Genomic DNA, 26,265 nt, shown 5'->3' on the forward strand with positions numbered 1-26,265 from the left:
AAATGGATGAGAGATAAACATTCCCAGTCGCAGTAAACAAAAAGAGCACACTAACTCCATTTTAATTGAAGTTTATGGCAAAAGTCAGTGTGATTTCCTTAAGGCTGATCTGCAGCCTCCGCTAGCGCCGCCCTGCCATGGGCTGCGGAGGAGTGTCCCACAAGTACCGGCAGCTCCAACAGGTCCGTAAATTCCCAGCCGCCGCCGCCGCACGCCGCCTCGCTGGCTGACAGGACCGGCAGCTGCGTCGGGGCGAGCCGTACGCGTCCCGCGCTCAGGTCCAGACATGCTGAGCATAAACCATCAGGGGCACAATGGGCTGGATTCACGAGCCTGAAAACTCACTGTCAGCACCAGCTTTCATGAGTAAACCGGAGAACAGCCAGGTCATGGATGTCAAACAGACCTGTGACACGAATGGGCTACATCCTAAGCCTGGACAAACAGCCACAGTAAAAGCAAAATCGTAAATAAATACATAGAAATTAGAAATGCAACACTGTGCTGGTAAACTATACTGGTTCCCCATAATTCCATTAAACAAAGTTTAGTGATGCAGAAAATGGCCATGATAAAGGAATGTCTCCAGAATTAATAAGAAAAAAATCATACAAATGAGTTAATAGCTGAAAATTAACTTAGTGTTTGGCCTCCAAGTGAAAGCCCATAAAAGTGATTCAGAAACGATGGTACGTATCAAAGCTACTTTAAGCCATCTGTTACCCTACAGCCTTTCATTTTTTCCAGTTTCATCAGGATGCATTAAAAATACACTTGCATAGTAAAACGTGTCGTAAAGTTCACGGTGTATTCTGTTGGACTAGCTGTCTTGTGATGTATTTAGCTAGATAGCTATTTAGCACCCAAGAGTGAATGATGTACGAACAACGCAGATTGTGGAGAAGTCCCATGCCAGAAACATGCAGCACCCAGAAGTCTTTCAATCCTAAAGCTGTACCTACACACCAATAATGCTTTCTTAATAGTTACAAATACATATTGTATTTATATACTCATGTTTTAATCCCATTGCTTCATAGTACTACAAATAGCTTGTCAAATTACATTCATCTTCCGGTGTCGATTATGCTCAAACCATAGCCTTTATGGAAAGGTTAATAAAAATATAAAATATGTTTTTAAATGCACGGCTGCGGAGGTGAAGAACCGCCAGATACACAGTTAATAAAGGCGGATTTGCATACCATCTCGTTCAGATAGGTTACCTAGGACTGTACAATATGACTGGACTACAAGTGGACTTTCATTTTGGTGTTTAATCATCAGGTATTGGTCCTCAGGCTTACAAATGGTAGTCTAAATTACCACAATTTCCTTCTTATAATTTTTAATTGTGTTCTGTTTGAAATTTTAAGTAACACTTGTCAAACTTAAAGATAATAGCACATGTGTCACGTGGTGTGGTCATGAGCCCAACTCCCGCCCCGCACCGCCAGGCTCCCGTGAAGGCCAGTACCGCACCGCCAGGCTCCCGTGAAGGCCAGTACCGCACCGCCAGGCTCCCGTGAAGGCCAGTACCGCACCGCCAGGCTCCCGTGAAGGCCAGTACCGCACCGCCAGGCTCCCGTGAAGGCCAGTACCGCACCGCCAGGCTTCCGTGAAGGCCAGTACCCTACCGCCAGGCTCCCGTGAAGTCCAGTACCCTACCGCCAGGCTCCCGTGAAGGCCAGTACCCTACCGCCAGGCTCCCGTGAAGGCCAGTACCCTACCGCCAGGCTCCCGTGAAGGCCAGTACCCTACCGCCAGGCTCCCGTGAAGGCCTGTACCCTACCACCAGGCTCCCATGAAGGCCTGTACCCTACCGCCAGGCTCCCGTGAAGGCCTGTACCCTACCGCCAGGCTCCCGTGAAGGCCAGTAACGTCAGGCTCCCGTGAAGGCCAGTACCGTACCGTCAGGTTCCCGTGAAGGGCTCTTCCTCCGCGCACATGGGTTGGGCTGCAGCACAGACATTTTCTCAGAATCCACGCTGACGCAAGTCTTCTTTCTGATTGGCTCCTCGGGGGTCTGCCCATTACATAGACAAACAGTTAAAAGCTAACCACAAACTACAGAATTATTCCGTACTGATTGCTATCCTTGTCATGTTGTATACGTTATAAATATTAGTAAGATGCATTTAGATTTGTATAGAAATTACACCCTGCCACTGTATTATAAAATCCTGGTTTGTCACTGATACAGGAAAGGAGGTAGAAACAAATATAGAGAAAAGGTAATACGAATAATTGTGAGTACATTTCAACATTAGTATTCTGAACATATTTCAGAGAATGCATTAAACAGAAAACATATTCCCAATGGTTTTTAAAATAATCAACTTCCCACAAAATTTATTAACCATATATCTTATGTAATCAATGTTCTGTAAACAACTTGGAGCATTCAACTGATTCTTACTCCTGCAAGAAATAAAACCATCTCTACCAGTACAGAGACTAGCTTGTGTCCAATATCTGTCCATTACATTCCATTGCCTATTTGTACAATGTTTCCCACCTAATCAGGTGTTTTTTTTTAGTGGTTTTTATATCTTAGCGTATGACCCAATTGCACAGAGCTGAGATGACAAAGTTACTTTAACTTTGACTTTTACTACTCCTGTTACCAAAGACTAACAGTCTACGTTCCACTAGGAATAGTGGGAATAACCTGGGCACATTTTCATGCTGCGTGGAACAGGGCAACCAAATACTGCAGTTAATGGCTGTTCATTAGGAACTCAGCACCAGAACCAAAATTCAAGATCTTGTCACCTTCACAGCCAAACCTGAATCTGCCTACAAATCCTACCTTGACATCTAATAAGTGCTGGATAATAGTTCTGATGAAGGGGGGGGCGGAGGGCACTTTGAAGGGCCCGGAGTGTAGATTCTGGTCTGGGGACCTGTTGATGGTGTTCTCCTGGTCCTCTGGATGCTCAGGCCCCCGGATGGCATTAAGGCCCTTTGGCTGGGTCACAGAAGGCTTCTCTTGGCCTGCCATGAGAACATCCTTGGCCTCAGTCTCCTTTCCCAGCTGGCAGCTGCTGGAAGGCCGGTCTGACAGATCGAGGGGCTTGTCAGGAACACCATCAGCCCTGTTCTTATGGGCTATCTTTCTTCTCTTGGAGTCGAACCCTAACAGCCTGGCCACAACCTGGTTCTGACCCGAGGTCAGTCCGGACTCCTTGTTTGGTGAAGAGACCCTGCTGGGGGTCCCGATTCTGAAGGGCGCGTTGCGTGAGTTGACCTGCGAGTTTCGCTCCATAGGGCACAGCTTATAGGTTCTCAGAATTGACGGAGAGCTGTCATCTTTGGTCTTCAGGAACTTCATTGACCTCTCAAGCACTGGAGAATTGTTCTGGGCCCGTTCCAGACCGCTGGAAGAGTCCGGAGATGTCGAAGCCTGCCTGCAACACCATCAACAAAAGATATATACTTCAAGCCTTTCAATTCAAGCTACCACACCCGCCATGAGTGTAGTCCCCTGGGGCGCTGCGAACGCTACTCCACGATTCAGCTACATGCTAATTTGACATGAACGCTTGTCAATATGAGCTGTGGGCCGAACCCATTATGGTATTGAATTTCCGCAGAGATGTATCTGGGTGTGTCCCTCCAGCTAAGAAAGTTTATTCTCCCTTGGCCCTTAAAACAGCAATACTACTATTGTCCTCTCTAATTACAATGATCATTTGACTCCTTAATTAATGTGTGCTGGACCGCTATAAAACAAACAAGTTAAATTAGCCGTGGATGCATAAATCGCAGAAATACCTGGAGCCGTTCTCGTTTTTCTTCACGAAGTACTCTTTGGTGCTGATGTTCTCCAGTGATTCCTACATCAACAGACCATAATGCACATGGTACCAGCTGCTATTATATCGACGACCCACCTAAATCACTTCTAGCTTCACTTACATGATCTGAAAGGCTATTCTTCTTAAACACATTCGTAAGACAGGTATTCGGTGACTCTTACAATGAGCTGCCCTAAAACTGATACCATCTCAAACTACAAGAACCTGTTCCACAGGAGTAACTTATATCAAATACCGGCAACAGAGAGATACAATCAGAATTTGACACAGTATCATTTTATATAACAATAACATCACTAAGTTTCTTCTTTTTTCTAAGTGAAAAATGTTCCATGAAGTGTAGCACAACGGTGTCGTTTTGAGCGTGATAAAACAGAAGAAATTAACCTAAAAGGAAATGGATGATCTGAATGCCTGACAGGTGGTGGCAGAAGGGCATGTTTTAGCCATCCTCGAGAATGAGATCAAGAGACAGGGGACGCAGATGTTCGAAACAGCACAATGAGACACGGCTGCAAGGTACGGCTGGCTTACTGCATCGTCAGGGACGTCCAGGCGGCATGTCTCAGCCACCATGGTGACGCCTGGCCCGTCGCCGTGGGATACACACCTGTCTGTGACACAAAGTGCAGACAGGGCCATGACCCTAAGAGGTGAACAGGAACAGACTCGCGGGAAAGACAAGGAACAGGAGGTCAAGGGTCAAATCATATACGCCTTCATATTTCCTATTGTAACAACACCCATTACTATCATCTGGTCGAACAACGGGGTTTAGTTTTCATGCGATTCTGTCCCATGAACTCACAACCACCCGAACATTATTCAGAGCACAGCAGACATGCAGTTCAGTTACCAGCACTGGGCACCAGAGGCTGAACATGTAAAGGGTGATGTTTACTCTGTCAGCAGAAGAAAGGTGGCACAGGGAAACTGTGCTGACCTGACCTGCCCCGCCCAGCCGATCTACTCTGCCCCTGTCATGGTAATATGCCACACCCCCACCGTAATGACCCACCCCACCCCACCCCCACCTTCAAAGTGAATGAGTGGCCTCAGGACATGGCCTGTACAGCAAGATAGGTGCAGTGGCTCCTATTGCAGCACTCAGAGGCAGTGAGGTGTGCAGAGATCCTGCACTGGTGCCTACAGGGGCTGCTGTAGCTGCGCTTTCACTGCAGCCTTCCTCATCACTGCTGCCCTGGTCACCCCAGCCGTTACCACACCAGCGCAGAAAATAATAATGACATACAAGCGAAGGTTTTAAAAGTAGCATATTTTAATTTTTTAGGCATCTTAATTATGGGTTTTCTATTGACAGTCCCTTGGAATCAAGTTGAATCAGCTTTAATTTAATTAACACATGAGTACCACTGTCCAAATTCAAACCTTACAACAAAACATGTACGGTAACTGTAACGTAACTTAAGAGGCTTTGAGTTGTGAAGTAGCTGAGGCTGCAGGAAGCACCGCAGACTGCACTAAAGCTCTCCACAAAGCCCATAATCCGCCAAGTCGTGTTTGGAGTCATGACGAAATGAGGGCCGTTCTTACTCTTAAGCGGGGAATCATCCATGGCGCAGGTTTCCGGCACCAGCACACCGTCGGCAAGGCCGCAGGAGGAGGGCATCTGGGAGGAGAAGCCCCTGCCAAGCTCTGAAGAGAACCAAGCATAAACACGACTGAACACAGGCATGGAACACGCGAGAACATGGGACACAAGATCTGTAATGCTGTCCACCAAAAACCCTGATTTACTGAATACCACACTTAGTCATTATAAAAACACGCCACCTCTGCTTTTTGCCAAAATGTTTTAATCACAAATTGTTGGTAAGACTAGTTAGCTGCAATTAGCTTTGTAAATTTTATTTCTTATTTCATGACCATGTTCCACCTGCCTATTCTGCTCCCTCCCTAACCCCGAGGAGAACATACCCGGGTTCTCAGCGTAGCGCACGTGCCGATTTTCCTTCCTGCGCCGCATCCTGTTCATGGTGGGCACGACGGGCTGATGGTGAGGGGAGTCCGGGATCACGCCCTCCTCCGGCTCTGCCTGGGCTCTCTCGCACCTTTGGGGCCGTTTGGGAAACACTGGCATGAGGAAGCATTGGAGCGAAGGTGCTGGGGAAGGAGGCGGACGGCGGCTGGGCCTCGCTGCTCACCCCGTGCTCCGCAGGCGTTCCAGCTGCTGGACCAGCTTGCGGTTCTCATCCTGGAGCTTGTTTCTCTCGTTCACTGAGATGGGAGAATGAGGAGGGCAGATAACTCTGCTAGGTGATACAAATTTTTCTGCTCCGTTATAATTTTATGGGACCACTGTTGTAAACGCGGTCCGTCGTTGACCAAAATGTTATGTGGCTCATGACTGTAAAAAATTTCTTAACATGAAATTCAGCATCACAGATGTAAAGGCAAACTATTCTTTTGCCACATCAATGTAGCTTTTTGATTCCTTTCTCAAAAAAAGTGGCCTTTCCGAGGCCAAAAGGGCGACGTTGGGTCTCTACATTCCTCCAGACAGCAGGGTTTACCGGCTCAGTGCGACAGAGCGGCAGGATCAGTCTGCCACCTTGCGGACACCAGTTTTTCTGGACGTGGAAGAAGTCATTCCTTGTATAAAACTGGAAGATGGCAGTGCTCTGCCAAGAGCAGGATGTGTGGCTGGCTGACCTGAACTTTCGTGAGGGTGTGTCTACAGAGAAGGCTTGACTGTATAGGCAGTGTAAACCACTCAAACGGCAATGAGGTGATATCTGCTGGTAAACCAACTGATATTTGCCAGGTCTGGTATCAATAAAGGAATGATGATCATACTTTATTCACCATATGAGACCAGGCAGGGATTCTATAGTTTTCCTATATCCCATCTTGCTCTCCTTCGCAGCATATACAAGTGAGCGCAGTGCTTTAGATCCAGAGGCAAGATCAGGCATTTATCCGGCACTCCTGGGCATCTCTAGAGGTTAAGCCCAAGGGCCCAACAGTGACGTGACTATTCCGCCGACCGCGGGATTTGAACCAGCGACTTTCCAATCACAGGCACAGCGCCCTAAGCTGCAGAGTGTCACGCCGCACCGCTATTATGAATAATCACAGAGTTTAATGATAATAACGTGTCTGCAAAAGTTAAGAAGTCCGGCCACCACATTTTGCTGGGCAGCTCTTAGCTCATGGATGATAACCACGCGGATGGTGTGATGGCATCAGAGGGGATCACGGCAGGCGCCACTGGGCTAGCTTAGAGCCAGTCAGCGGTGACAGTACGGTTAACCCTCCCTGGGATCGGGACGTCTGGCGGAACACCGGCGCATAAGATGGGTGTATTAAAGTGACGTTCTCATGTCACTCACTGAGTTCGGTGATGAGCCGCAGGTTCTGCTGCCTGACCTTCTCGAACTCCACCTGCTTCTTTCTCATGTGCTCCTCAGTCACGGCACAGCGGTCGCAGAGCCCCGCTCTCAGTCTGCATTGCCAGAAGGGGGAGGGGGTCACATCCCTGACACACAAACTCACACCCACAGCTCAGTTACATATATCCTGCTGAGATCCAGTGGTTCATTTCTGTCCTCTACAGATGTTTTGATTCATCCCTCTTACTGTACATGCCATCATGTGTTGTTCCTCTTTAAAGAGGGCACTTAGGGCTTTAAGATGCACCACGTTTGGGGGTATGACCATGCCAACTTAGTCTTCCCGTCAAATCAACATTTTATTCAATATTAAATAAATGTTTTTCCCTGGATCTCAGCAAGATAAACATTTTCCAGTGCCACTATTACCAAACAGCACTAAATATTCACTGAATACCAGATGGTGAGGTATTACAGTAACTATATTACTGTCTTTGTAAATCATTGGCTACATTCATTGTTGCAGGGCACAATCCGCAATTAACAATTATATATAGTTAGCTATATTTCCACTCCAGCCTTTGCAATGGGTCTCAGCTATAGAATAAAATTAAATGTTATAGTCTAGGATTCAGAGACCGGCAGACGCGTACGGACAGACCACCAGGTGGCACGGTGACGCCGGGGCAGGCACCTGTCCTCCAGCACTTTTACGTTCTCCTGCAGGGCTTTCTGATGCTCCCGCAGCTGGTGGTTCTTGCTGTAGAACTCCTCCAGACGCTGGGCATCTCTGAGGAGGAGGTTAACAGACAGACACCAAGTAGGACGACCAGAAACTGGGGGGGGGGGGGGGGGGGGGGGGCATTGGAATTTCTGACGTCTCCCAGTCACAAAATGAATGAGCCACAAACGTAGCTACGTCCTGTGACCCGCTGCGGTCCCGCTCATTAAGCACCTCCTTGTGCGAAAGCTGCATCCTGAAAGAGGTCTTTGTGAGACGCAGTATCAGGTTTGACACACAAAACCAGCCGCAGCGGAAGGTCAATAAGGAAACCCACTTTTTTTTTTTTTGGTTTAATCTTATTATATCTGCAATGACATACTTGTATAATGAGCAGAGAAGAAATAATTGAGCTCAGCGGAAAGGGTGCACTAAAAGTCACAGAGGCAGCGAGGCAATCATTTAAATCACCACCCCAATTTAAACATTAAATAAAGCACTGTGAGGGATCTTAGTGTATTTTTAAACTCAGTTCCTGAACAAAGTTCAGGTGAAATGGGGAAAACAATTAAAAAAAAAAAAAAAAAAACAAATAACTATAAGAAAGACTGAAAAAAGTAATGACTTTGACACTGAAGGATGATAAAAGTGTCCTCCTAGCCCTGCAGTACTGCATATTTATAAAGACAGAGACTACAGCAGCAATGAAATACTATGGGAAACCTGGTGCATTCCAGAAATGATTCCTTAAGCCCTACAAATTATCATCAGGCAAAAGATGGGGAAAAGGTTTGGAAAAAAGGAGTGCTGTGCTCAGCCCAGTTTCAGTTAGATGCTCGGAGAAGTGAAATCAAAGTGAATCAGTCCTGACCTCACAATACAATCTGATTTCAGTTCACAAGTGTCCAATTTCATTCAATTTCAAATCCACTCAATTCGATTTATGATATATGATTTCTTTTTGCTAAAACATTTAGAACAATTCTTTGAGAATCAATTCGACGTCAAAGATGAACGAAGGTCAATGTCAAACAATGGAGTTTTTATTTAACCAACAAACAAAAGTGTACTGTAGTTATAACAATGTCCTTTACCATGTAATAACAACCTTTTCTGGTTAATTGTAAGTAAAATTCGGCGAAAATATGCTCAAGGTCACAGAGAAAAGGCATAAATAAAGAAGATGGCATTTTGTGAAACAATATTGAATTGTCAAAACCAGTATCATGATTAATCATATTTGTTTGTTTTCCCCACCCCTATTCAAAATGTGTTACATGATATATATCAAAAAGCATAGTGAATATTCTGAATATGTTGAACAGCAGAAATGTCAGACTTACAAACATCGGTCCTTTTTCAGCTTGTTTATTTTTGCTTGAAGTCCTGAGCATAAAAACAGAAAAACAGTAATTAGTTATTCCACTGTAAAAAATCTGTATCATGACAAACCACATGGCCATTACTGGATGCCACAACACACACCCTGAAATACAAACGTGGAAGAATTAATTTACTTATGTGCTATAAAACGAGCCACAGTGTTTAAAACTCTTCCAATATACAGAGAATCTCCATGTCATCTGTTTAAGCAAGGAAATCTTAAATGGTCCGCCAAAATGGTTACTTTCTATTTATCTATAATCCGAATTGAGTCAAACGATTGTGTGCTTAATGAAAACCTCCAAGATGTTAACTAAATGGCCCAGTCACTAATGAGGTAACCATACACCCTGCACAGAAGGGCTCTGAATGAGGATGTGATATGGGCAGACAGGTGGAATCATGGGAAAAGATGGACTCCAGTCTGAGCTGAAACACTCTTTTCATGGAAAGGAACTACTTTTCATCTCGGGGGGCCCATTACAGCAGCTGTGAGAGCCCAGCAGATCGGAATCATGACTGAATGAGAAAAGGAAGGGGAGAGGGTTGGGGGGAGAAAAAAAAAAAAAAACTGTTCCCTTTTCACCAAATCAATTATGCAGGTGCAATTAAGCCCCCTGAAATGTGCACTTTAATCTACGCCCACGCCCATGCAAGAGAGCAGAGGGGGCGGGGGGGCATGTACACAAAGCCAAGCCTGTGCTCGCAGGCGGTTCGAGTCGGACCCGAGGCAACCTGAGCCCGGGGGGGAGCGGGCAGCGGGGCGACTGGGCTGTGCCATGTAACCCTATCTGCCCCCAGCCGGGGGGGAAACACAGTGCGTCCCATTGAAGGGGGCAGAAAAGCTACGGCCGGGCATGAGGATGCAGACATGTCACAGTATCGTTACCCCTGCTTTGGACATTAATGTGTGTGTGTATGTATACAGGTATATTCATATGTATATATCGTACATACAGTATATACGCACATGTACATTAACGAGGAGCTGCCGACAGCGTCTACGCTCGCACCTTGCACCTCGCCATCATGGCTCTCCTTTAAGCGCATCCACAGCTCCCTGAAGAGGTCACACGGCACGTCGCTATGCCTGCTGGGGCTGCCACCGCCACCGGCGCCGGAGCTGCTCATCTCTCTGCTCATGCTTTCACTTCTGGGCCAGCGGGAGCTCACATACCTGGGTGACTCGGGTGCGAAAGGCGGGAACGGGGGGCGGGGGGATGGCCGGGGGCGGGGCACTGTGACAGGGGGACAAAAAAAAAAAAAAAACATATGCATTTATAAGGGAGGCGAGAGTTAGACAGGAACACGGGGACAACTGAAGCCTGATGCATATACACATGCATGTGATATGATGGCCGTGTGTGTAGAGACGGAAAAACACCATATAAGACAGGAACATGGGATAAACTGGAGCCTGATAGATGCATACATGCACTCTTTACATGCAGTTTTGGTCACATGATGAGCATGTGTGTAGACACAAACATACGCTCGCGCGCGCACACACACACGGTTTGCATGAACTTCTTAGCAGAAACAAAGGCAGCACCTTCCACAGCTCCCATTGAGAATGCCCAGTGAGCGTCAAACTGGTTCACCCTCAAGGTCTCCAGCCTCCAGCAGGGTAGCCACTTATTTCTGTGTTTCTCCAAACTAAACACAGATTACAGTTCAGCACCTGCACTGTGCAGAAACACACACGCAACACGGAAGAGCAGATTTGCTGTGGGTGGCCCCAGCACACCTGACTTTGATTAGAGATAGCTATTGCTCGGGTTACAGCCAGACTCTAAGCCTCATTTCCAAAGGGGGGGGGGGGGGGGTCATCAAGCATTCTCAATAATCTTCCCCCTACTCCAAGCCCCCTCCTCTCTGTGACGGGGCGAACATAATCCCACCTCATTAGCGTTCCATGCAAAAATGCTTGAAGCACTTTCATAGAGTGAGACACCCTGTGCCAGGCTCTGAACAAGACCGGGAGCCAGCAAAATAAACTCTGGCCCAGATCCGGACTCTCGGCACATCAAAGCAGACCGGCGTCTCCTGCCTGCCTCCGGGGGCATTAATGAGACACCCCACGGGGCCGGACACTCACTGCCACAGCCTCTGCGGCGAGACAGACCCCAGAGCCTGCCTCCGTTCCTGGTTTTCTCCACTGCTTCCATCACGCGGATCACTCTGGACAATCATTTACCAACAGAGTACATGCATGTAACTTTTCCAGTATAAGGAAAACTGGCTCTAAACTCTAAACCAGCCCTACTCCTGCTGCGAGTTAGTTTAATTAACATTTCAGATTTTTCCTCTCTCATACAAATGAGAGACATGGACAAGCTTAAAAATGAAAAAGCTAAAAATACAATATAATCATTCATGCTTACAAAAAGTATAAATAAATGAATGGAAAAAAAAAAAAAATATATGAGTTACCTCTACTCACCCTTCTAGAAGAGGCTCTCAATTTAACTCAGTGTGGAAAAATTCCGTTTCCAAGAACGACAAATTCAGAGTTTAAGTGACAGGGACATCCCATGGAGAGGCAGCGAGAGAGAGACAGATGTCTGGAAGAGGACAGCTGCCTGACTCTGTAGATCGGCTCTCCCCTGCACGCTATATAATGTGCAACAGAAAACCTAATATGCCTTTCATCTAACTGGCCGGGCAGGTTTTTACATTCCCTGGGACCTGGGATCATACCAGAATTTGTTGGCATAAGAGGCTGGAAAAACCGGTTTGCCAATCAAACAGGAACCGGTCCTGCCGGGTGTGCTTCAAAGACGGGGTGGGGGGTGGAGGACGAGGAGGACGTGTAGAGGCCCGATGTACGGAGGACGGGCTGGCTGTAGCAGCTCTGTCTCACACACGCCCTTCTGGCAGCGGGGTGCGGGACGACGGAGGAATGATGTAGCCTGCAGCTAGCAAAGACACGCAAGGCTCCCCAGCAGACACAGCCCAGCCCAGCTCGGTGCAGGTCAGAGGGGGATTAAGGGCGCTGTGTCATCCGCACGGCCTCCCTCCAGTTCAGACAGCACACAGAGAAGAATTAACCAGCACAGAGCAGAGCAGAGGGAGAGCCCCATTTCCCCAAAACCATGATGAAGCCCTAACCATTTACAGCACATTTAACTTACCGTTTGCCATTAAGATCCGCATCCGACTGAACTTGGCCTGCATGCTTGTGCACGCAGATTTAGTCCTTATAAAGCACCCTGACTGAGACCGTCTCATTACACCTTTCTGTACTGGGGCGCTGCTGTGGATTTGATACTGTCAACGCAATATGGCCTCTGGTACTTAAGCAGCAAGTCCTGAACAAAGTATGGTTGGCGGAAGAGTGGATTCATTATAGCCACATAAAGTGGAGAAAATGAGAGAAGCTAAGTGACATCAATAAGGTGCCAAGAAAGCACATTTACGCTGCGCAGTAAATACCAATCAGTCATTTACTCAATATGGAGATTAAGCCAGCAGAGTATCAACGTGTAGAAAGAGGCATTTCTGAAGGGGGAAACCTTCAGTAACCATCAGGACATATTAGCACAGAAGGTACCTAAACACACACCAAGAAGGAAGCAGCTCCTCCAACTCCTCCATCTCTAAACGAAGCACCACTTCACTGTCCTCTCCTTTACTATTAAATTAACCTACAGGAATCATAGCTACTGATCACTGTGCCAGGTAAAATCAGAAGACCCTATAGATTACAGAATATTATACAGTCAACATGGGGTTAATAACCTACGAAGCATATACAGCTATAGAACATATGGTGAAAAATTTGTTGTGAACATCATGGAGATATATTCATCATGACATCTACACATTTAAGTTAAAAAGTGAAACATTTATATGGAAATTTCAGCACAGTGCAGCTGCAAAAATACTTATCACAGGCAAAACATCTTAAGGCTTAAACAGATTTGCTAAAAGAGCCAGAGACTTCACTCTCATTTAAGGTCAAGAAAACAGAAGTCTCTTTGGGGAGGCTTTTCAGTCCGTAATCAATAGTTTACAGTCAAGCTTTGCAGTTCTATGATCCTAATAAATATTCAGCGCTTACATAGAATTGATCCATGAACAGATGTGTTAACAGGAAACAAAAACCTCAACTACAGCCCTTTGTCACCAACCCACAAGCAAACTGAGGCGTGCCTAATCTAGTCTGTGTACATCTAGACTAGGGTTAATGAAAAATTCTAGATGGGTAGGGAAGGGGAAATCCGAATGTCAGTGTGTGGCTCCTTAGCCATAATAGTGAGAGAAAATCTCACTGCCATCAAAGACAATTCACTGCATTTACATCAGCGCATGACAAACCCCTGAAGAAAGAGTGCACTGTCATAACTGTGCTAGGTTACAGGTCTGAAAGAACCGACTCTGATGAGGTGCAGAAAACCAGCAGCCCGGCTCTCCGAAATATTTATGCCGCCAACAAGTGGGCTGATTGTTGGCGCTGGTCTTGTAAATCGCCTGAAGAAAGTGCAGCAAAGGAAAGGAGAGAATGGCTGCCATTGACGCTGCCCCAAACTGGACACTATTCTGCTGAGAGGTTCAGCGAAACGCCGGCACGTCCCGTCTCTGTGACGACAGATCATACGGAATCCCTTATATACCAGTAGGCCAAAGTTTCCAGTAGAACCAAATACCTAAAAACAATCCAAAAACACATGCAAATGCAATGAAATCTCTACATCTCTACAATGATAGCCTGTGAAAATCCTGGACTAATACTACAGTTTTACACGCATTCATATCACACTTTAGTTTCAGCTAAAGAACAACAGATTACAAGGACCTGAGAAGCGACCCCCCACCCCACCCCATGTTTTGTACAGAAGTGGATAGCCGCAGTATTTAAAGCATGACTCCCAATGTCTCTGCCTAGCTTGTCTCAACTTGCAGAATAGGGTTTGGGAAGCAGGCAGCTTCTCTGTCTGTTTCCAAGAACAGCCCCACATTCTTAATAAAAAGAAAAAAGAAAAAATGGATCACTGAGTTCTTGAGCATAATCCATCAATCTGCCCTATATGACTACAGCTGAAAAAGGCTACACAAGCTTCAATTTACATTTATGTAGCAGCTGCTTTTATTCAAAGTGAGCAGCATTTTTTGAGAAAGCAGGAAAGCAATTGGGGGTTACAATGAAAGCACCCTGCTGACCCTGGCATTCGAACACACAACCTTCCGTTCACAGGCACGGTGTCCTAATCCGCTAAGCCGCACACCAGCCTGCAGCTACAGGGCCTCAAAGCTACACCAGAAGAGTCCCATGTGCCAGATACCCCACATACCCGCATCATGGAGCCTCCATCCAGCATTCACCTCTCTGTGGGTCCCCGTCTCTGGGGATAGTGAGGTTACTACAGAATCTGCTATCAGTTAAAGTACTGCTGCTCTGCCACAGTCAAAGACACATCATAATAAAAGAAATGAATGCTGTGATAGCGATTAGGACTGCAAAATTTTTTTTTTTTTTTTTTTAATAATTGGTCACGTGATCCAGAAATCAACTAATCAAATAGTTCAGCCAAAACACAGGGCATAAAGAAAAGTGCAAATGCTTTAATTAAAAAACATCAAGAGCTATTTAAGTTACAGCTGTAATACATTTTTTCAGTGTAGAGAATCTCAGTTTAAAGTGACAGTGTGTCATAGAAACAAACATTCACTTTAAACTTGCTAATGATTGTACTTCATGCCGCCACTATAACATGAAACATCGTCTAGTCACTCCATAAATGTATGTGAAGTATATTGTCTAGTCAATGAGTAAATGTTAATATGTTGCAATATATCGTTTAGTAAATGTGTAAATGGAGCACCATAGGGCTCAGGGAGACGACATTTCTTCCTGTATGTATACATGTATTTTCATGGGTTAAATAACTCCAGGATCCTGTGACCCAGGAGAGTTAGGATGCCGCACATGAGATCAGAAAGCTGCTGGTTCAAATCCCGTAGTTGGCAGAGTGATTTCTTCATTGGACCTTTAAGCAATACCCTTAACCCCATCTGTTCCAGGGATGGACTCTGCTTTCTCAAGTGTAAGGCGAGCAATAGATAAATGTAAACACTACCCTCACTCATTATGTCTGTAAGGTGAACTGCAAATCCCAGTCTGAAATGAACCAACACCACGCTGAGGTTTTTAGTTAAGGGTTAAGACCAGACTGATGAAGCATGTAGCATGAAGCATGAAGACGTCAAGCAGGAAGAGGACATCAACAGTGAAGGTATAACGTTGACTGACAGAAGAATGATCCCCCTAAGGTAGCATTTATCCAAAACTGACAGAAATATGCTCTTGGCAGTCAGTTTAACAATTATGAAAGACTTTGGACTTCATAGAGAAATACAGCTTGGGATGCAAGTAAAAAACTGCTTAAGGTTTCACTGCCATCACGTAAAAATGTAATATGTGGGACGCAATGTGTGATGGCATATAAAATGCTTGGAATAACATTTCTGCAGCAGCTAGGGCAGACTGTATACGGGGCATGCCAAATTTCTGATTAATCTGTAAAGCTGGTATGGTCTCTGCATGAGTGTGGATGTCCTTAGGGGTAGCTCGGGGAATGCGTGCCCTGCGATAGTAACGCACTTCCAAGGTTAGGCTTCAGGCTCTCCATGATAATGGATGGATAACTTGCCACCAAGAATTAGCAGCTTAGACTGATACCTTCTCCCAGAAAATAATGCATAATGAAGTGGGAAAAGGGCCTACATAAAAAGGTCAAAAGGAAGCACAAGCCTCACTGTGCAGGCATGGCAAAGCAGCAGCTGCTAACTTCCGGAGACATAGTTGCTTTAGTAATATATTCAGCAGATTGCCAAAGATACAAGCATGAAAATCCATATACGGTACAAATCAAAGTAAACAGTCACTATCTTTTATTCTAGCAACTGACCCACTTCAGTGCTAACAGAGCAAAACAAAAACAAAAAACAGCCTTGGTTTATAGCGGTAGGCAATAAGGCAATAAGGCAATAAGGCAATGAGCGACAGCCGGGGCAGGGAGAAGGCCTGGCTGGGGCACAAGGAGAATTTCATGCCCACCGGCTATGGATGACACGGCTCCCTGCTCCTCGCGTTACAGCGTGCGGCCCACGCAGCGGCTCCAGGCAGCCCGCAGTCACCCTCACGCCAAGACCGGTTCCACACCCTGCCTTCCCGGCACCAGCGATGCCTCAGCCCTGCTCCGAGCAAGTGGAGACACGATGCTCGTTAGCTCCCAGCTTTTAATGCGTGTCCGCTGATAGGGGTGAGAGATCTCATTAAAAACTTCATATTTTCTGAAGAGTGATGTGCTAAAACTCAGCATTAAACATCTGCCGTTCGGTACGACTCGACTTAAACAAGGGAATCTAAAAGCTCCTGTTTCTTCTCCCCAAAAGAGGTTCGGAATTATCGTTATAAGTTTAAGCTGCACAAAAAAAAAAACCTAATAATTAAAAATAACTTCAATGTATAACATTAGGCAAACTCCACAACTCAAGAGTAAGAAACTAGAGCAAGAAGTGGGTTATTTGTCCTAAATTAGTGAAATTTACTATGTAAATGATGTAAACCTCCAAGTTTGAATAATCATTCTGAAGAATAATGCGGAATTTGCAGGTCTTCAGTACACACCTATTTGGGATATAGTTCTATAAAAACTGGTTCCCAATGAAGCACAAACATAATATTTCATACTTCAAAAAATATTTTATATTTTTGGTGTTCTCAGACTGGCACTGTGCTTCGATAGTCTGAAAACATTCAGAACAATCTGAATATTTTTTAGAGCTTCATGCTTAATAAAAACAGAACAGCATGAGGAAAATACAATGTTTTTTATTTGACAAGTGCAAACAGGAAGGGGGTGAGGTGATATGTGATCTAAGGTATCAGGTGAGACAAGCCTCCACCAGCCTGCATGCTAACCTGCCACATTCCAGAGCTCCAGCCATCAGAAGCACATCCTCTTACTCAGAGGTAGCCAGCCTGGGTTAGGATCTACAGAACATTACAGGGCAAAAGGAGTCTTTCAGACAAACACTTTCTCCTTCCAATGCTAATTATGAAGTGCTTAAAATATGCAATATGAATGTGGGGGCAGTGTGTGGCTCAGTGGATTAGGACTCAGAGCGGAAGGTCACCAGTTCAAATCCCATGATGGCAGAGTGATTTCACTCTTGAAAAAGGCCCATGTGATTTTCCCCATGTGATTTTTCTCAATTGTACATCACTCTGGATAAAAGTCAAATCAAGTCAAGTGGACTTTGTCATGCCAGCCACACATCATTTGCCCAGGACCACGGTGCAACATAAGACACATGGGGAGTTCAATTGTATGTACATGATTACAGGGGTAAAGTACACGAGTGCAAACATGAGGGTTGGACAGAGACCACACAGTAAAGGAGATCTGCCAAATAAACAAATTAATGCAAATGAATGTAAAATAGAGCTGGTGTGATTAATTGATTAATTACGATTAAACAATTAAAATTTGACTTTTCTGTTACTGGCGTATATGGCGGAAGGAACAGGATCCAAACAGGAAGAGAATGAGTCAGCTGTGTCGGAGCACTTGAAATTAAAAGTGAATAAACATGCAGCCATCACAGAATTTAAACATCCTAACAGCATGACTGCAAACGGCAACATCTTGAAAGACAACATCCATGGACCCAATAATGTAAGGTTAACCACAGATAAGTTACATGCCATTTAGCCTCTTGGGGTAGCCAAGCCTCCCTTTGTAATCACCTTGACAAATTATTTAGCTTAATTTATTTTTCTGTATCTCAACATTTGATTTTAAGCAATAAGTATTGTGATAGTTATACAACAAAAAACAACTTAAAAATGAACTCAAAATAAACTACAGCCAAACTAGCTTGCAGTCTTGTTGCTGGTTGAACCGACACAAAGCATTGTCAACTATTCATTTTTTCTCACTTTCCTCAATCTCTCCATGGAATACAAAAGATTTACATAAAGTAGAAGATAAAATGTCTTTTGGATACCAGTTCTTGTTCACTCTTCTCCTCCTCACTCATTTTATTAAATTTCTCACAATCACACCACACTGTCCATGCAGGCCTAGTGCTGAGGGCAACACTGTGGGTGGTTAAGGTTACCACCTAATCCATGCCAGGAAGGACACTTTCAACTACTTCAGATTTTACAAACTACTTTAAAACTGAAAGGCTCAGCTAAATTGTTTGGTTCATCTTATACTTTTGCTGGTTTGTTTCCTTGATTGAAAGATTCATCCAGCTGTGTCACATTAAGATTAGTGACACGTCCATAATTAAAGTAGACTGACCAATCAGCCCCCAGCAAAAACTCGTTACTTAAGTGAAATCCAGGTCCTTTTAATTGAAAAAGCAGCTTACAAATCCAGCCCTAATTCAAAGGGTTAAAGGAATCAAGGCTATTGAAATCACTGTCCTCGAGGTCTGAGCACTGCTAATTTTGCAGCCTTTCTTTACCTGTGAGCCAGGTGTGAAGCCTCTGGCCAATCAGAATCTGTATTTGTTAAACTAAGTACCTGGGAGAACTGTAAACAAGGCCTGGGTTTGGAAGCAAGGGCCAGATCCGAAGAGCCCTGAATTAGGGGGTAGGTAGCACTGTCACCACGCACCAGCTGTTTGTGCGTGTGGGTTTGCATGTTCTCCCTGTGGGTACATGGGTTTAAGCTGGATCCTCAGGTTTCCTCTCACAGTCCAAAACCATGCAATTTAAGTAGGGATGCACCAATAGATCAGCGACTGACCGGATTTTGCGATACAGCACTTCATTTACATTTATCTAGCAGACATATTTTTCCATAGCAACACAAATGTAAGGCAAATACCGAATTATTAAACATGCGTGCTGTCAAGGAGTCGACAAATGCGGCTAAGCAGAGCTTCCAATGAAGGCCTAGTTACTAGTGCACTACTTCACACGATTATTATAACGACAGAGCAAACCGGCAAACGCATATCATACAATAAAAAAACCTTTCAGCAAGCAAAAAGGTAAGTTGAATAGTAAGTATCACAAAAGGTTTAGACTACTAATTATTAAACCATGGAAATCAGGGTGGGTAAGGGTCAGGATCAGTATCTTACATGATTATTAATACTGACAGTGTGTCACAATAACATTGACAGCCCTAATGTAAAATAAGGAAATTACACATGCCTTGAACAGGACCTCGTCGGTCAGTCTGTCTGATCGCGACATCCTCAAGAGCAGCAATTCAGTTAATCGTACTGTCTAGTGTTGGAATACAACGCTTAGGCCTATATGGAATGGCTTATTTCTCAGAGAAATCAGCTGATCTATTACAAACAACAAATTTCAGTACAAACACAAGAACCTTATTTTTATGTTGGACTACATGTTCCTTGTGAATTATTGATAAGCAGTATGCACTTTATAGAAAGAATTGTACTAGGCTACAACTGCATTATATTACTTTCCAACAGCTGTATGGAAATGTTTACCAAGTTAGCACGTCAACGTTGCAAATGTTACACTATTTCCCCCGAAGTTCATTGTTAAGACAAGCACCAATGTCCTTCCATGTCCAAATTTCCTGCAATTTGAAAACATACTATATATCCCACAAATGAGGTCATTTTCAAGAAACTATAGGCCAACAGAAAAAGTTAGCATTTACACAGCACTTTAGACCAAATTCAGCTAAAAGAACACAGAAGCATTTGTTTTGTGATTTTAAAAGGAGATGTATAAATTAAATTCTATATTCTACTGATATTCTATATTTTCACTATAACTGCAACTTTACCGTGCCAACATTAGTTTAATGATCAACGGGTTGCGTTTGAAGTTAGAAATATTAAATCGTTAATTCTGTATAATTTGTAAATACTTAGCATGAATAAATATGAGTGTTTAATATACGATTCTGGAGAAGAGTCTATAGTTAGGGCGAAGGTTTGGTTTCGACACAGGGACCAAATCAGCCCCGAACCCCCCAAACACACACGCTGCTCCAACTGTACTGGTAGGCAGATATCCCTACAGTCCATACCCAAATCTACGCCCTTTGTCTATTTTCTATTTTTTTAACTGATTCAGAAAAGTCGTTGGAAACAAGCAGAAAATCGGGAATATTAAGAAATACAAACTTTTCCCTCGTCGTTTTCGTGGTAATGACGCAAAACGCAGCAGATTTTAACAGCGAGGCCAATGCAAACTGCGCACCGGAGCGCGGCCCCCCACCGCCACCTGCCGGGAAGGACATAAACTACACCCTATAGCCGCATATAACGACCAAACAGCCACCCCACAATGATCATTTAACATCTACTGACAAACTGGTTAAAGGACAAAAGCCGCGTAGCATTCAGAAAGAATGAGATCGGAAGCCATTAGAGTATTTTTCTAATTTTATACTATTTAATAAACACTGAGACACTGCCTTCAGCTGTCTCACGCATCTCACATAGGGGAAGGCACCTCCAGATATGCTAGTTTTCGGATAGATTATCAGGAGTTTTTAAATAAGATTTAAATAATCTTTCACAAATTTCAGCTTTCATTCCTACATCACCGTCACTCGTGATTAATTCAGTATGTTCTGTCATACAATACACATCACTATTCTCACCCAAACCACGTAACTACTGAAACTAACCAAGGCCTAAAACTGGTTTCAATATATTTGCCCACAGATATAACATAAATAGTGCATGACAAGGAAAATGGAAAATATAATATGAGTGGGAGTGTATGGTCAGACGTAATACATCAAACCGTATCTCATCCTTTTTTCCACTTGCTGGCTGGCTATAGTTCAGCATTGGTTCACACAAGTACTTAAGATGTTAACATTATGTTAAAACATGCTGCCACATTGAACAAGCTCGCAATTTTAGTTTACCGACAAAGCAAAGCGTAGAAAACGCCATTGTTATTTCGCAAAGTACTTAAGTTACAACTAATGAGCGGACAACCCTTAACATGCAGAAGAATAATGTTAATTGTTCCACTTTTAGCTGTCAAACCAGTACATTCACTGCTGTAGCTCACATATTACAGTGAGACATATTAAAGAGTTCCTAAGAACCCTGCACATATGCAAAGACACGACAGATACGCGCCGAAAACTTTAAACTATTACGTGTGGCTTACTAATTTATCTAAAAAATAGAGTTTTATAAATAAAATAACCATTACCATTGGCTTTTTTTAAGTTACTCTGCTGAACATACCCGCAACTGCAGTGCGCCTCGTCCCTTTACATTTCGCGCTTTGCGGTGTATTATGGGAATTCAACACCGGCTTCCGCCTTGTCTTAAAGCCACAGTTCCCCAATTTAATCTTCGATCCTTTTTGCGGAACTGTGTGTGCTTTTTGTATGGGGTGGTACAGTGGCTGCGGCTTCTGCTACACATGCTGTGGTTATCCAGATGCTGTTGCAACAAATAGTACCAAACAAACAGAATCAGAAAAGGCCACAAAATTGTCAACTGAACAATGCAAGACCTCTGCTAATTTATTTACAATCCATTCATTTAAATAAACTAATGTTTCCCAAACCAGTCCTCGGGGCACACTGGACAGATCCACATTTTTCAAGCTTGTAGAAACTGGGGTGTACCGCCCACTGCAGTATTTAATCTGGCTTCACCTCCTGCCCAAAAAGATAGATCATTATCCTTATATTTAAATTAAGCTGGGTCTGCCTAATATCAAATTCTCTCCAATCCCATTGACTGCATTGCATATTTCCCAGGACTGAAAAAGCAGATACTGAAAGTAGCTGTCTGGATACATCAATATGGTGCAGTAGTGCACTGGGGACCAAACTCACTACAGGCAGTGCTAGTCACCCAATTAGGTGGCACATCGGTCGCACCATCTGAGGCAAAGTGAAATTGGGCAGTGAATTTTGCCAGGGGGCGCCAGTGGTTTCCTATATCAGGGCCCCCTCAGCATTTAACTCCTCAGGCTTCACTCCACATCAGCTTCAACTGGTACCGACTTCAGGAGTGGTGGTTCGATTTCCACCCACACTTTGAGTGTCTTTACATGTGCTACATGTCCTGTGTTGCGTGGGTTTCCTCACACAGTCCAAAGAAACATTGTTAATTATCAAATTAGCATCTTTAAATTGCCCATTGGGCATACAACTGGTGATAGACTGGCATCCCAACCAGGATGTACTCTTGGCGCCCTCTCCTGGCTGGGATAAGCATGTGGATGGATACACACACATGTGCAGCATATTCTGTTTTTACAAATAGTGTTGAGTAATATTTCTTTGAATATTTATCATAACATTACAGTATTTACAGTAATATGTTGAGCAGTTTGTGTTCTGACATCTCCTTAAAGTTGCTTGGCAGAAATCAGTCTCCTCGCTGAAATCAAACTGCACTGCCAAAGAGCATCTTTGTTTCTCAATATTTGAAATCAACATGAAATGTATGAATTTGGCTGGTTTTCCCAATGAGGGGAAAAAAAACAAGTGGAATTTTGCAACACTGCAAAACATACATCAGGCCCCAAAACAGTCACTCTTGTATTACCAACCTGGATGTTTTCTCTCTCCAGATCTGTCATAGGTACATGACTTTTAAATGTTGCTGATTTGTTGTCCAGCCTGTTTTTTTATGACTTGTCTTGGGAATTGTCTTGGGGTAGTTTGTAGCTCAGTTGAATCAATCTGTGTCTGTAGTCAAAATGTCATGGATTCAAATCACACGGCTGAGTAATCCATCACGGTTGAGCTCTTGAGCCAGAGTCTTGACCTTAAATGCTTCATGGATGCTGGCTTTTCCTGCTCTTCACCTCTGTCTTGCTTTGGCCAAAGGTGTGTACTAAACCAGCGCTTGCCAAACCAGTCCTCAGGGTAAGCTAGATGGATCCACATTGTATCCTAGTTCTCAGCACACCTGTAAGATATTTAGAGCTCCTGTTTGCTTGAGTCAGGTGTTCTGGGAACTGGGATAAAACAAAAATGTGGATCTGTCCAGTGTGCTGGAGGCCTGGTTTGGGAAACATTGGTTTAAATAAATGGATTGTAAATAAAATTACCAGAGGTCATGCATTGTTCAGCTGACAATTTTGTGGCCTTTTCTAATTCTGTTGAGATGTACTATTTGTTGCCACAGCATCTGGAAATCCACAGCATGTGTAGAAGAAGCATTTGGACTTGGACTGCACCTGAAATACCCTATGATTCCCATAAGGAACATATTCCGCTATGTTTGCTGGATCAGTCTTATGCTCTTACAAAAATGGTGATTCCTTTAGAAAAATAATAGCTTCTTCCTTTTTAACTTCCCAAATGCAGAGATTTTGCTGTGACTGGATGGCTTACATTTCCTCCACCATCAGGCACTGGGCTCTTTGAAAGCGAGTGCTGTCCTGTCATTAGCTTCACACATCTTCTTCCTGTTCATCCTTTGTTATTGACACTGATTACTGAGACAACGGTGCCAACAGAGGTACTCTAACACTTCCTCATTTTCTGTCCTCTTTCCCTTTTACGACATACTTTTAAGATTTCATCTGTAACTCCCCGAATATGCTGCTCCTCTCCCTTAGAATTACTGCTTCACCAACAGGGGTGGATTAACCTCTCTGGGGGCCTTAGGCTGACATGCACCCCCCCCCAAGCAGGCCACTTGGGATATTTATTGGAGCTGAAAGACAAACATGAGAGAATTAAAAATGATGTAATGTCAATAATCCACTAATTAGCATGCCCAGTGCCGGCAATAAAACTTACCGATTGGGGAGCATATTGCCCCAGCAGCTTAATCAGTGAGCATAAGAGATTTTACCACCCCCCTTCCCATTGTCAGATGAAAATGCCATTTGAACATATTAAGTTCAAACATCCATCCATCCATTTTATGTACCCACTTGCCCAATGCTGGGTAGCAATAAAAGTGAATTATATTGTAACGTTCTGTCTATCCATCCATTTTCTACACCGGCTATTTCAAACTGTGCTTTGTCTTAGTCATATCAATATGTAATAATTTATCATCAATGTATTTTGCCATGGCAGGGCATGATGGAGGTATGATCCACAGTGCGGCTTACTAACAAACAGGGAACTTAATTAGAACAGAACACAAACATAAAACAAAAGGGACCGTGAGGAGTAAAAACCTTTAAGGCAGGTAGGCTACACAAGGAAAAACATAGGTTGAAAATACAACTGAGGACATGCAGGAACCAAACACAATGAACAGAAAACAAGTGTATGCACATTAATACTCACAAAGGTAACAAGGACTAAACAAGGAACAGGTGTGAGCTATTACAATCAACCAAGCACTAAAGACTAGGGGCAACAAGAAGCAGGTTTGGGTCATTAACAGTAAAGCTATGAAGAATCAGATGTAGGTCAATTAACAATCACAAAATACTCCAACACTAGGAAATGGGCGACCAGCGACACATGCTGGCCATTCAGCGAAACGACAGAGCAGGGACTGATCCTGACATATTTATTGTTTTTTATGTTTAGTGTAGGATAATCTAGGCATTAATCCACATCTCACCAATGTTATCTACAGATATTGTAGAAATGTTTTAACTGTCTCTGAAAAAGTGCTCACCAGGGTATACTTATAACAATTTTTACTTTCTAGTAAGTGTTATAAATGAAAGCTCAATTGCAGCGCATGACAGCACTGTATAACAATTAAAAATACATTATAAAGATATATTTGAAAAGGTAGATTTTTACATTATCCTTTATTAAATTCTTTTAAATTAAAAACACATGTGTCTTTTTACTAAGTAATCAAAACATTCTTCCTTCTTTTTATCTCCCTTTGTTCCTCGCTACAATGTCCACAGTGAGGCGCTAGCATGCTTGTTCAGTGAATCACACTTACAGTACACTCTGTCTCATTGGTCATTCGATGCTTGCCTGTTATCAGTTTATGCCTTTCACAAGTCTTATTAGCTGTTCTTAATAAATGTCAGATATTTAGCTGGAATTTAATTGCATAGATATAACTGTATTATATACATTTACTAAATAAATATATAATATAAAACATTACTTATACATATTTATGTATTTCGTGAAGCCTGACTTATTCCATTTTTTTGTTACATGGTAAAGGTTGCACAACCATTTTGTCAGGGTCAGCACCTGTCTGAACCCACCTTTCACATCTCCTCCCTGTTTGGTCATCAGGTGTTGCTGGCCATCTTGTCTTCCTCCATGTCACTCACCCTTCAGCCCCTCTCTGCTATGCTGCATAGCTCAACGGGCTGAGTGTGTGCTTCAGATTATGAACCTGCAAGTTGTGGATTCAAAGCTAGGAACAACCCTCACTTTTTCCCTGTTGTTATTGATTATCAGCGATTTCCTGTTTATGGAGTTTTTCATATTTCAATTGGTTCCTTGTTCCTTGTTCCTTGTCCCCTGTTTACTCAGTTTTCCTCGCTGTAGTTAACCCCTAGTGTTTGTTAATTTTCCCTGCTTTCCAGTGCTGTTTAATTGTAATATGCTACACCTGTTCCTTGTTTGCCCCGAGTCCTTGTGATTGCTTAATTGGTTATGGTTCTCACCTGTCCTCAGGGGCGGATTAACGCACAGGCTAGATATGGCTTAAGCCTAGGGGCCCCACGTGTGCCAGCCTGCAAGGGGGCCCCCATTGGCGCGGGGTTGGGGGGCCCACAGACTACTGTAGCCTAGGGGCCTCTGTGCACCTTAATCCGCCCCTGCCTGTCCTGCATTGTGTTTTTCGTTAGCTGTGTATATATGTGCCTGGTTGGTTTCTTTGATGGTTTATTGTAGTTCTACTGTGTTTTGTATTTGTGCTCAATTTCCTGGTTCTTCGTCCTCTGTTGCTTGGTTTATTTCCCCAATTTGTGTTCTGTTCTATTCTATTTTGTTCTGTTCAATAAACCCCTTTGTCTTAGAGCCATAAGTGGATTGTCACCTTTTTCCTGCCTACACCATGCCCGGCTGCCATAACATATTTGGGGATGTTACTATCATAA

General features: G+C 43.8%; 1 protein-coding gene across 2 annotated transcripts in view; it reads right to left on the reverse strand.

The window, feature by feature from the left end:
* rbbp8 (retinoblastoma binding protein 8) overlaps window positions 1–25,465 on the reverse strand; it is a 36,657-nt gene extending 11,192 nt beyond the window's left edge. Inside the window, exons 1-12 of one of the 2 annotated variants that reach the window (XM_023807482.2) lie at window positions 25,423–25,465; window positions 10,292–10,516; window positions 9,239–9,281; window positions 7,869–7,964; window positions 7,175–7,287; window positions 5,987–6,059; window positions 5,760–5,893; window positions 5,376–5,477; window positions 4,356–4,435; window positions 3,778–3,839; window positions 2,813–3,410; window positions 1,912–2,026 (exon numbers count right to left, since the gene is read on the reverse strand). In XM_023807482.2, the coding sequence (XP_023663250.1) occupies window positions 1,912–2,026; window positions 2,813–3,410; window positions 3,778–3,839; window positions 4,356–4,435; window positions 5,376–5,477; window positions 5,760–5,893; window positions 5,987–6,059; window positions 7,175–7,287; window positions 7,869–7,964; window positions 9,239–9,281; window positions 10,292–10,516; window positions 25,423–25,450 (1,669 nt within the window). In that variant the 5' untranslated portion in view covers window positions 25,451–25,465. Of the gene's footprint in view, window positions 1–1,911; window positions 2,027–2,812; window positions 3,411–3,777; window positions 3,840–4,355; window positions 4,436–5,375; window positions 5,478–5,759; window positions 5,894–5,986; window positions 6,060–7,174; window positions 7,288–7,868; window positions 7,965–9,238; window positions 9,282–10,291; window positions 10,517–21,497; window positions 21,518–25,422 lie in introns of those variants that run through there. The other variant, XM_023807485.2, reaches the window with a different exon arrangement.
* Between the last annotated feature and the right edge of the window lie 800 nt (window positions 25,466–26,265).

Source organism: Paramormyrops kingsleyae, chromosome 1 (genome assembly GCF_048594095.1).
Source record: "Paramormyrops kingsleyae isolate MSU_618 chromosome 1, PKINGS_0.4, whole genome shotgun sequence".
NCBI lineage: Eukaryota > Metazoa > Chordata > Actinopteri > Osteoglossiformes > Mormyridae > Paramormyrops > Paramormyrops kingsleyae.